We start from the raw sequence: 12,337 nt of genomic DNA on the forward strand, positions 1-12,337 counted from the left end.
CGCCTTGGAGAGATCACAGAATATACCGACGGCATCCTGGGAACTCTCCCAGGCTTCAAAATCTGAGTGACTAACCGCGCACTTGCGTCCGTAGTGGACCTACCCTTTGTGAAGCCGAATTGACGGTCGTGCAGTATATCGTTTAAGTTGAAATGGTTTAACATCTGATCAAGCATGATCCTTTCGAATATTTTACTTAGAGCCGGGAGAATAGAAATGGGTCTGTAGTTTGACGGATTTTTCTTACAGCCTGACTTAAATATTGGAATGACCTTACTGTGTTTCATCAAATCAGGAAAGGTGCCTTCATCTATACACGAGTTAAATATTTGACTGAGTATTGGTGCAATATTGTCAATCACGGAGCTCAGGGCTTTAACAGAGATGCCCCATAAGTCTTCCGTTTTTTTTAAATTAAGGTTTTTGAAAGCTTTTTTTACTGTATTAAAAGTTATGTAATGGAATCCGAAATCCGGTACTTCTTTAGTAAAATTTTGTTTTAGTAATGACTCTGCAAGTGTAGAGGACGAGTTAAGTGATTTAGTAACCTCTACTGGTACTTTAGAGAAAAAATTATCAAACGCGTTAGCAACCTGCACATTATCCGACACAGTTGCATCATTAATCGTTAACGATAGTTCAGTATCCCGGACTTTAATTTGACCCGTTTCCGCATTTATTATTTTCCAAACGGTTTTTATTATCCGATTTAGTTATTCTGTCACTAATTGATTTAGACTTTGCAAGAATACATACACTTTTGAATATCTTAGAGTAGTTCCGTACATGATCATGAAAAGATTTATCAGATGTCATTGATTTTTCTCGATACAGGTTATACAATACATCTCTGCTTATCCTAATCCCTTTTGTACACCATTCGTTGAATTTTAATTTATTGTCGATTTTTAGTTTCTTAATAGGACATGACAGTTTCTTAATAGACAAAGTGTGTTAAATAACTTATTAAATTTAGTATTCGAGTCCTCTGATTTAAAACTACTGCATAATTTATTGACAACATTATTTTTAAAGGTTTCTAAGGTTCTGTCTGTTAATTGTCTGTATTTTATTACTATGTTTGACGGAGTGTTTCTATTAGCAGGAAAGCTAACAAGCTGCCCCAAGTGATCCGATCTCACACCAGCAATAATGGAAGAATGCTGAACCACACAATTTGTAAAAATATTGTCTAAACATGAACTTGAAGATGGTGTAATTCTAGTGGGTTCATTTAACAAATGTTTTAAATTAAAAGATTGAAATAGAGATAACAGTTGACATTTATCAGAAGATTCAGAAGATATATCTATGTTAAAGTCACCGCAAATGAAAACTAGTTTATTTGACTTAAAAATCTTCCTAAGTATTTCCTCCATATTTGTAATAAATAATGAAAAGTTACTTGCTGGTGGTCTATATACACATAAGAATAAATGACTTCCTATTTCTGCACATGCTACCTCGCACAGGCGATTAACAGAGCTCGAAGTGATGTCGCTTCTATCCTTAAATTTTAAGTTATTTTTACACAATATCAATGTACCCCCACCCTCTGCAGTTACCCTATTAAATACACTAGCAACCTTGAAATTATTAATATTAAATAACATTTTCTCAGGCTTGAGCCATGTCTCACAAAGACATAATATATCTATAGAAAACTTATCAGTTAAAAGTTCAATGTCTAATATTTTGCCAGAAAAACGGTTTACATTCTGATGAAATAGGATGAGGTTATCGCTACGCTTTTCTATTGTCTTAGAACCTAGTTTAAACAATCAATCGCAGTATTGTTAGAATAACTAGTCAATACTGGCTCGTCGCTTATCCTACATTTTGTCATATTGTTGGCTATGACAATGTTAATATTATATGCTATCAATGTAGCTATATTATCTTTATATTTATTAGGGAAAAACATGCTTTCCCTACTCAAATGAAATTCACTAACAAACTTGTTATTTTATGGTGTCTAGGCCATTCACAGTAACTTTTGAATACATTAGGTAAATTGTTGTTTCTTATCAGTTTTGTAACTGTTGTTAACTTGCAAAAAACCGTTTTTAGTTCTTTGGTGTATAAAGTACGTTGTTAATCTATCAAGTGGGTTCTGACTGTTGACTTTTTGACATCAAAGCAAATTGAAACGTATGCCCTTTGAACGATGGTGTTAAATTGAATGGCAGATAGTTTGTCAACACATATTGTTGTTGTGGCTAATAGGAACGGTAATACAATTTATTTAACAATGAAACTGTATGATGATACATCATGATACAAGCGGTTATGACGTAATGTAGCGATCTCAGAACTCTGTTTTGGTATTTATATTATGTAGTTTCTCGCGGTTTTACCCGCATATCAGGGTAACTTATCCTGGTACCGGATAAAATATATATAGCTTCTGACACCCTGGGATAGAGTTAGCTTTCCAACAGAAGCAATTTTTTTCAAATCGCTTCAGTAGTTTTGGAGTCTTTATATATCAACGTTTGCATTTTGTCTTTCATTTGCAATTTTCTGAATCCACTCATTCGGTATATGCCACATAGTAATCAGTGGATTGTGGATGGTAAACAGCAAATGCGCAAAAACCAAGGACAGATGTTCATCATGGAACTATGATGTATTCCAAGAACAGATGGTATCTTATAAAAATAAACATGTTTGTTTTTAGCAAAACCTACGAGTTCACGAAAGTTAAACACCATGTACTTGATTTAGTCTTATACATACTTAAATTATGTTTTTGTAAACATACCTTATATACCGTAACTATCATACAACTTGATTAAAATGTAAAAAGTCAAAATCAAAAGTCATTTATTCAAATTAGACTGCAAAACAGCACTTTTCGAACGTCAGAAATTTAACAAAGACAGCCCCAAAACTTCCACCCTTCACCACTTCCTATATGTTTTTGCTAGGAAGAAGAAGTGGCGCAACAAACTCCCCAGCAACACATGTCTGTCTGTAGGTTAGAAGAACCTTAAACATTGAAATTAAAGATCCCTTGCTCCTTATCCCACAGATCTGCGTAGGCATGGGCACAGCGGCCCCCGCGGCCGTCCGCGAAGTCTCCCGCGCCGCCCGCGCCGCCCTCGTCTCCGAGAGAGCGACGGCAGTGAGAGCGGCAGCAGCACATACTTTACGGCATCTACTGCCGTTGATGCGTTTGACGCCGGCGGACTTGGATGCTATTGCGGCGGCGTGTTTGAGAGCTGCGCATTCGAGTGATTATTCTTTGAGGTGAGTTTATTACTGTTGTATTTATAATAAGGTAATTATATTGCAGCTGCGGTTTCACTTATGTACCTATTACCTACTTCTTATAAATGGATGGGATAAAAATCCTATGTCAGTCTCCTGACTCTAATTATGCCGCTTATATATAGCCAAATCGATTCTCTAGTAATAAATAGTGCAACTAACACTATTTATTTGGTGTTGTAGATATGTAAGGTATTTAACGCAACCCAAATTCTCTTCTAAGTTGTTTCATTCTTTGAACAGGTGCGCTATAGCGGAACTCCTTGGCGCATTAATAGCAATCACGCAAGCTGGAGAAGTTACCAATCTCAATTCTAAACTGAAGGTTGGAGCTCAATCAGGTACTGTAGAGAAATCAAAAATATATGTAGGTATATTATCTGTTTGTGTATCTTCACATGTGTCCCGAAATTAGTTCCCGCTCCCGGATAAAAAGTAGCATAACACAACGCAGTTTTCAATTGGCAAAATAAAAATTGGTTCCATAGATTCAAAGATAAGAATAAAATAAAGCCTTTGTCTACCTTGTGTAGCTTCCTCTATATACATCCTCGGGTGACCACGTGTAGTAGTTTCGGAGCCTTTACAAAACTCCTCTTTATAATTATGTATTTGTTACTTCCAGTGCAACAAAAGAAAGACCCGCCAAAGAACGTGGTATCTCTAGACGAGGCGTTAAACTTGCTGATGGGCGCGTTCCTTCGCGGCGGCACCTCATTCCTTAAGGGAGAGATCATCAAGTCCAGTTCCGGTGTTAATAGGGAAGTTCGCGTCTGTGTTACACATGTAAGTACAAAGAAACTTATTGGTCTTATTTATTTAAATAAAATAGTAAATACTAATAAGTAATACATAATAATACCTATTATATAAACTATTATTATTTGGATAGCCACTTTATGCTGAGGGTACAACTTTAACAGTCCTTCATTAAGTTTTTGTTCTGAAGAGAATAGTCAAGTTTTAAAGATCTTAATACAGTCATTAGGTAATGATTGAAACTTGCCCAATATAGTTATCAAACCACATTGATTCAGATTTAAAATAATACTTTAGTGGCGGTGTTCAGTGAAAGATTTGTAGTAGTTATCGGAATTAATTCTTCTTTAGATACTGCTGACTCCTACATCCAATCCAATCCCTCACAGCAACGTTTGTTAAAACATGGTAGATGAATATGTTATCATCATCCATCAAAAACAAGTTACCTTCAGGATATACGAAACAAACAATGCCTCGTTTACTAACAATGAAGAATAACAAAATTCCATCTACAAATACTTACATACGATTTCTCCACTTATTTTCAGGCATATGTGGTATTCGTACAAAATATGGGAGGCGTGTGGCTGGAACGTAATATGACAACGTTCTTGAACCACGTGTTGGATTTAGTGGCTAATCCTAAGGCGGCCAGCTCGCATGTCGACGCTGTTTATTCTAGGTAAGTTTACACTAAAATATTGATTATATTATATGACTGTTGGCTTCCTGCGGTCTTCCCTTGTAATTGTGATAAAAATTTTAATAAAAATTGTTCCTATAAATTTAATGTTTTTTCTTGCTTTTGTTTTTTGCTTTGTTTTTGATTGCTTTGTTTCTTGTAAGTTACCTCTCGATTCAGTTATTTTTCTCGTAAGACATTCCCCTATATTTGCTCTATTTTCTTGCAAGGCTACGCCCGCTTCCCTTATGTTTCTTGCAAAACACCTCCCGATTGCTATATGTTTCTAGCCCAATATCTCTCGATTACGTTTTCGACTTGTCATCTAACACTTCGCTAAACACGCAAATATAAGCTTAGTAATGCCATATGCTAATTATTATTATATTGTCCATAGAAAATGCATAAACTACATCCTACGCAACACTCTGGGCAAGATGTTAGGCGAGAAGGCGCAGGCGTCGGCGTGTCGTGAGATCATACAGATTGTCATCAAGCAGATGAACAGTATTGACTTCAATCCCGAGAACGCTAAGGATTGTAATCAGGTAAGTTTATTATACTGAAAAGAATATAACAGTCTACCTTATTATAAAACGTGGTGTTAAAAAGGACCCGCTTTAGTTAATAGCTTTAGTCCACTGATTTTGTTCGGGATGGTGGTACAAAACCTGGTACTTTTTTAAAACCACGTTTTGTAATAAGGTGGAGTAAGTCTGACACCAGTCTTTGTACCAGTATTGGGTTGCCCGGGTAACTGGGTAGGAGGAAGATAAGCAGTCGCTCCATGTAAAGCACTGGTACTCAGGTCCATCCGGTTAGAGTGGAAGCCGACCCCGATATAGTTGGAAAAACGGCTAGACAGACGAAATAACATAGTTTTTAACCGACTTCCCGAGAAGTAGGAAGTTCCCAATATTTTCAGAAAACTCCTACCAATATTATTTCCCTACTCCTAGGAGACGCTATTCAGCCAGCACTTGCTAGTATGCGCGCTGATGGAGGCGGGGGAACTGGCTTTACAACTGGGAACATCAGTGCAGAACCTCGTGTCTGACACCTCGCTCAACATGCTCGATGCGATTTGTACTGTAAGTATATTTTGTCTAAATACGAGTGATATTTTGTGGGAATGATTAAGTAGTAAAATGTATGTAGAATACATGATAAAAGTCTGCATGGTCAAGACGAATATTTCGTATATATCTTTATATCATCATGTCATGTCATTTGAACGCAGATGTTGCTTCTATCTATATACAATGTTCCTTTGGTGGTGCAATTCACTGTACTGTACATTGTACAGCCAGCAATATCAAGGTGGAAAAACATTACCTAGTATAGCATTTTTAATAAATTCATTATTAATTATATTATTCATAGTATGGCACTTTTAATTAATTCATTTATAAAGTAGAAGTGTTTGTTTGATTGAACGCGATAAACTCAAGATCTATAGGACCGATTTGAACATTTATTTCAGTGTTAAATAGAAGGTGAATGTTAAAGAAAGTAAGGCTATACGCTACTTTTTTCCGGGTGCGCGGAATATTTTTTAAACCGCTGGCAGAAGCTAGGCAGTAATATCTAATGGTTTTCCTACTATCTCAGGTATTAGAACACCCATGTGTGGCAGCGCGACTAGCTGCGGCGTGGTGTATCCGCTGCGTGTGCGTGGCGTTGCCGTCGCAGATCACGCCGCTCATCGACAAGTGTGTTGATGCCCTTGACGCCGCCAGGCCTACGCCTCATCATATCTCTGGTTAGTAGCATTTCAAAACAGGGTATAATTACATAATATACTAACTCATAAAGGTCATAAGGTATATCAAAAAATTGCTGCTCATTGCTATCACCCTGTAATATACCCGAGAGATCATAAATCTATTCACTCTTATTAAAATATAGTAAATTGTCAGTTTGGTAAAAGATTTTCAAAAAACCTAGTTGAAACACAATCCCAGCCTTCACCACTACCTATGTGGCATGTGTGTGTTTGCTACGAAGAAGTGGCAGAACAAACTTCCAGCTACTCATTTATTTTATTTATTTAAAAATGTTTGTACATACATATGGGCGCGAAACTAATATTTTTATTTAAATTGTAATTATTTTGTGTCAACTACCGATAATTATAATGTTGCAAGTAATTTTTATTGTCATTTCCGTTTTTATATTGGTATTTGTTTTGACAGCTTTGTTAAATTTAGTATTTATTTTATTTTGAACTTCCGTTTGATTTAAATTTATTAAGTTTTTGTTTTGAACTTCCGTTTACGATTTAATTTAATTATTTTGTAAATCTTTCTTTTGACTACAACTGTATTTCCGTTCGTGATATTACAAGTGTTTCCGACTGTGATTAATAATTAATATTAGTATGTCTGTAGATTTAAAATTGTGTTTCCGTTTATATTTTATACCTGAATAAGTCTTCAATTTGATTTCAACCATGTTTCCGTTTGTATTATTTTAATTTAATAGTAGGATTTTATTTTAATTCTTGTGTTTCTTTCGTATTTCCGTTTTTGTATTAAATTCATAATATTAGAGCTTATTTTGATTCGCTAGCGTTTCTGATTGGTTGATTGTAGGTATTGTAATACTTTTAACATTCCCGCTCTTTTTGATTGTCAAAAATCGGTATAAAAAGGCCGCAATGTGGCCATTAGGATTCATTCTTGTTTCGCTCAGCAGTGAATAAACAACTTAAGTCGGAGTAAGTCCTTTTTATTATAATTTTTGTTCCCCTATTTAATTGTGTGTGTTGGTGTGTGAACTTTTTGGTGGATATAATGTGTGATCGTGGTGACGACGGCGATGACGCGCCGACAGCAGCGGTGGGATCTACCTCGCCCTTGTTGAGGTCTTCCGGAACCAGGGCCCGCAAGCTAGCCCCGGCTACGCAGCCAGACCCCACCTTCTCTCTGGAACAAGTGATGAGCCTCGTAACCTCCATAACGAAGCAGGCTGCATCCAGCGCCGCCTCTAGCGCTGTGACTGCTGCGCTAAATGCAGCTCCAGCACCGTCTCGGGACCGTGGTACCTTCTACCTACCACCCTTTGACCCAGATGTCAGATCACATGACATCAGGGACTGGTGTGCCAACGTTGACCAAACAATTTCAACGATTGGTATATCGCCCCACGAAGCTCGTATGAAGGCGATTCTGCAGTTAAAGGGAAGAGCGAAGACTTGGGCCGACACATGGTCACTGCAGTCCACTACATGGGAGCAAGTGAAACAGGACCTGATCCAGACATTTGGAGAAGAATTCCGCTATGCTGACGACGTCCAGCGGTGGCGCAACTTCACGTCGGAGCAGGCGAGCAGCTACGCGGACTACGCGACTACGGGATGGACGCTGTTTAAGCGTGTGCGGCCTGAAGCAACGGATGCCGAGGTAATTGATGCTCTTATTACTGGTATCTACCCTGATTTCATAAAATGTGAATTGTTACGTAATACGCCTGACTCTTTGCCCAAACTAGTTTCCGTTTTAAAAACTTACCGCAAACGCGACCGACCAAAGACTGACAACAGTACGGACAAAAATCCTCCCAACAAAAAGCCCAGACCTTTCGAAATACCCGCAACTGCCACAAATATTTGCTTTAGATGTAGAAAGCCAGGTCACCTCATGCGTGATTGTAAGGGAAATTCGGTAGCTTCAGAGTTAAATCCACCTGCAACGTCCGCTTCTCAGGTTACGCCCGATCGTAGATCAGTAGAGTGTAAATATTGCCATAAAAAGGGACATTTAGAGAAAAACTGTTTTCGTAAGCAGAATGATGAGAAATCCAAACCACAAGTAAATTTCTGTGGCCCTATAAATAGATGTATGACTACCGTCAAAATTGGAGCTAATACCTATTCTTGTTTATTTGATTCTGGTGCAGACTGTTCGTTAGTACGAAAAAGTATTTCTGGTTCGATTCCAGGCAAAAGAAAATCTGTCAGCACAATTTTTACCGGAATTGGTGGCATTGATGTTATGTGTTCTCAAAGTATATTGGCTATTGTTGAGATAGATCAAGTAACTGTAGAGCTAGAGCTGTTCATTATGGAAGATCATCAAATCCAGTTTGATATTTTAATAGGCTATAATTTAGTTCAAATTCCTGGACTTGCTATTACATTATCAAATTCAAAATTAACTGTAACTAGAAACATGATTGTTAATGAATGTACCTTGTCAGATTCGGAAACAAAACTAAATACCGACATCGATGACCCTAATTTATTGGAGAAATTAAATGTAGTTTTGGAAAAATTCAAAGACAATTTTACTTCTGGTAACAAAGTTTCAGAGGTTAAAACCGGTCAGTTAAGCATTAGATTAAAGAATCCAGATAAAATTGTGCAACGTAGGCCATACAGATTATCACCAATAGAACGTGAAAAAGTTAAGGAAATAATTGATGACCTTAAACAAAATGGTATAATTCGAGACAGTTCATCTCCTTTCAGCAGCCCTATTCTATTAGTTAAAAAAAAGGATGGGTCTGATAGGTTGTGTATAGATTTTCGTGAATTGAATGCAAATACTGTTAGGGATAATTTCCCACTGCCTCTTATTGCCGATCAGATAGATAAGTTAGGTACAGCTCGATATTTTACTTGTTTAGATATGACTGCAGGATTTTACCAAATACCTATTTCAGTCGAATCCATTGAAAAAACAGCGTTCGTTACACCCGATGGCCAATATGAATTTTTACGCATGCCTTTTGGACTTTGTAATGCACCGTCTGTCTACCAGCGTGCCATTAATAATGCGTTAGGTGACTATAGAGATAAAATTGCTTTAGTTTATATCGACGATGTGCTTGTAATATCTGCCACCGTAGAGGAAGGATTAACTAATCTACAACTCGTTTTAGAAAGGTTAACTAACGCTGGTTTTTCTTTAAATATTAAAAAGTGCTCCTTTCTAAAAAAATCTGTTGAATATTTAGGAAATATAGTAGAAAACGGAACCGTTAGGCCAAGCAGTAGGAAAATAGATGCACTCTCTAAGACCTCGGTGCCGAAAAACGTTAAGGAGTTGCGTCAGTTTAATGGTTTAGCTGGTTACTTCAGGAAATTTGTTCCAAACTTTTCGAAAATTATGTCTCCTTTATACGAGTTAACTAAAACGGGCGTACCTTGGAAGTGGACAGAACGTCAGGAAAATGCTAGGAATGAAATAATTTCTAGATTGACATCCTCCCCACTCTTGACAATTTTTAATCCCGACTTACCATGTGAACTCCATACAGACGCTAGTTCTCTTGGTTATGGTGCTGTTCTAATTCAACGCCATGATAATAATCCTCATGTTGTAGGCTATTTCAGTATGCGAACAACCAATGCTGAGAGCAGATATCACTCATATGAGCTCGAAACATTGGCTGTAGTTAAAGCCATTAAACATTTTCGCCATTTTTTATACGGTAGATGTTTCAAAGTCGTAACAGATTGTAATTCACTTAAAGCATCTAGAACAAAAAGAGAACTGACGCCCAGAGTTCACCGCTGGTGGGCGTTTTTGCAAAATTTCCAATTTGATATTGAGTATAGGAAGGGTGACCGACTTTCTCATGCTGACTTCTTTAGCCGGAATCCCGTAGAGCGCGAAGATAATAAAATTCATAGCGAAAATAGCTCTTTACAATTTTCAGTAAACTCCTCTACGTTAGATCATAACTGGCTACTTATCGAACAAAAAAGAGACCCTGTTCTTAAAAACATAGTAGAACAACTGGGGTCCGATACAATTCCAAAAGACATAGCAGACACTTATATAATATCACAAGATAAACTTTTACGACGTAAAGTTCAAATTGATAATAAAACTCGTAAACTTATTATAGTGCCACAAAATTACAGATGGAATCTTATTTCTCATTATCACGATAGCCTTCAGCATTTTAGCTGGGAAAAAGTACTCGCTAAAATAAGAGAACAGTATTGGTTCCCAAACATGTCAAAATTAGTTCGAAAGTTTACTGAAAATTGTGTAAGTTGTAGAATTCGAAAAGGTATGTCCGGTGCCAAACAGGTCACTCTCCATCCTATAGACAAAATCGCTATTCCTTTTCACACCATCCATGCTGACATAACCGGGCGTATGAATGGTAAACGTAACAACACTGAATATGCATTTGTATTTATAGACGCTTTTACTAAATACACGCATTTAATTTACACTACTGATAGAACGTCAAATACAGCTATATCTTGTTTACAAGAAGTAATTTCTATATTTGGTACCCCCAATAGACTTATAACGGACCAGGACAAAAGTATGACCTCAGCTGACTTTAAAAACTTTTGTCAGCGTTTCGGTATTGAACATCACGTAGTAGCTAAAGGCGCTAGTCGGGCAAACGGACAGGTGGAACGTATTATGAAAATAATCAAAGATAATATGTCAGTTGTAGAGCTTAATAAACCTTGGCATAGTGCTATCCGAGATTTACAGTTGGCTATTAACTCTACCATTTCTAAAAGTACGGGAATATCTCCAATGGAGTTGCTATTTGGGAAAAAATGTTCACCACCAGGTATTAAGCTCTTACAAATTGACAGCGATGAACCAATCGATGACCTTAATGCTGTAAGATCGTTGTGTAAATTAAGGATGGACGAGCGATCATTTCGGGATAAATTAAGATTTGATAAAGGTAAAGCTCATATAAATCCTTTTAAAGTTGGAGATTTTGTCTTAATGCATAAACATGAAAGACATACAACTAAGCTTGGTCCTAAATATGAAGGCCCTATGGAAGTTCTAGAGGTTCTGCCAAATAATCGTTACAAAGTAAAACATGTCAATTTGCGGGGTTGTTCTGAAAAGATCGCTAGTCATGATTTTTTGAGACCAGCACCTCTGGCCCAAAATGATCCATTTATGGATAATTGTGATGATAATAATGAACCGACCGTATGGGCCGATAATGATTAAATTACCTATCCACCTTTCCTTCCTTAAGCGCTGGCTGGCCACCATGCGTATCCTTATTCCCGGTCTAAGGGCTAGATCCCAGGCGGGTGATGCCATGTGATATGGCTAGATCCAAGGCGGGTGATGCCAAGTCAGTGATTTTGGGCTAGATCCCAGGCGGGTGATGCCATGTGATATGGCTAGATCCAAGGCGGGTGATGCCATGCAAAGAGGTTGACCCTACATGGGCCATATCTATTTAACTTGTGCAGCGCAGAGAGCGCGCTGGATCAGAATGGCCGTATGGGCGCGAAACTAATATTTTTATTTAAATTGTAATTATTTTGTGTCAACTACCGATAATTATAATGTTGCAAGTAATTTTTATTGTCATTTCCGTTTTTATATTGGTATTTGTTTTGACAGCTTTGTTAAATTTAGTATTTATTTTATTTTGAACTTCCGTTTGATTTAAATTTATTAAGTTTTTGTTTTGAACTTCCGTTTACGATTTAATTTAATTATTTTGTAAATCTTTCTTTTGACTACAACTGTATTTCCGTTCGTGATATTACAAGTGTTTCCGACTGTGATTAATAATTAATATTAGTATGTCTGTAGATTTAAAATTGTGTTTCCGTTTATATTTTATACCTGAATAAGTCTTCAATTTGATTTCAACCATGTTTCC

At 37.1% G+C, this 12,337-nt stretch overlaps 1 protein-coding gene across 2 annotated transcripts in view; it reads left to right on the forward strand.

Moving 5' to 3' along the window:
* The window catches only part of LOC110376245 (HEAT repeat-containing protein 5B), a 38,077-nt gene that overhangs the window by 5,356 nt on the left and 20,384 nt on the right, over positions 1–12,337 (forward strand). For both annotated transcript variants that reach the window (XM_064040835.1, XM_064040834.1), the window contains exons 5-11: positions 3,035–3,252; positions 3,517–3,614; positions 3,899–4,059; positions 4,584–4,717; positions 5,115–5,265; positions 5,677–5,808; positions 6,329–6,479. In XM_064040835.1, coding sequence (XP_063896905.1) covers positions 3,035–3,252; positions 3,517–3,614; positions 3,899–4,059; positions 4,584–4,717; positions 5,115–5,265; positions 5,677–5,808; positions 6,329–6,479 — 1,045 coding nt within the window. The remainder of the gene's footprint in view (positions 1–3,034; positions 3,253–3,516; positions 3,615–3,898; positions 4,060–4,583; positions 4,718–5,114; positions 5,266–5,676; positions 5,809–6,328; positions 6,480–12,337) is intronic.

The sequence above is a fragment of the Helicoverpa armigera genome, chromosome 23, assembly GCF_030705265.1.
Source record: "Helicoverpa armigera isolate CAAS_96S chromosome 23, ASM3070526v1, whole genome shotgun sequence".
In the NCBI taxonomy this organism is placed as follows: Eukaryota; Metazoa; Arthropoda; class Insecta; order Lepidoptera; family Noctuidae; genus Helicoverpa; species Helicoverpa armigera.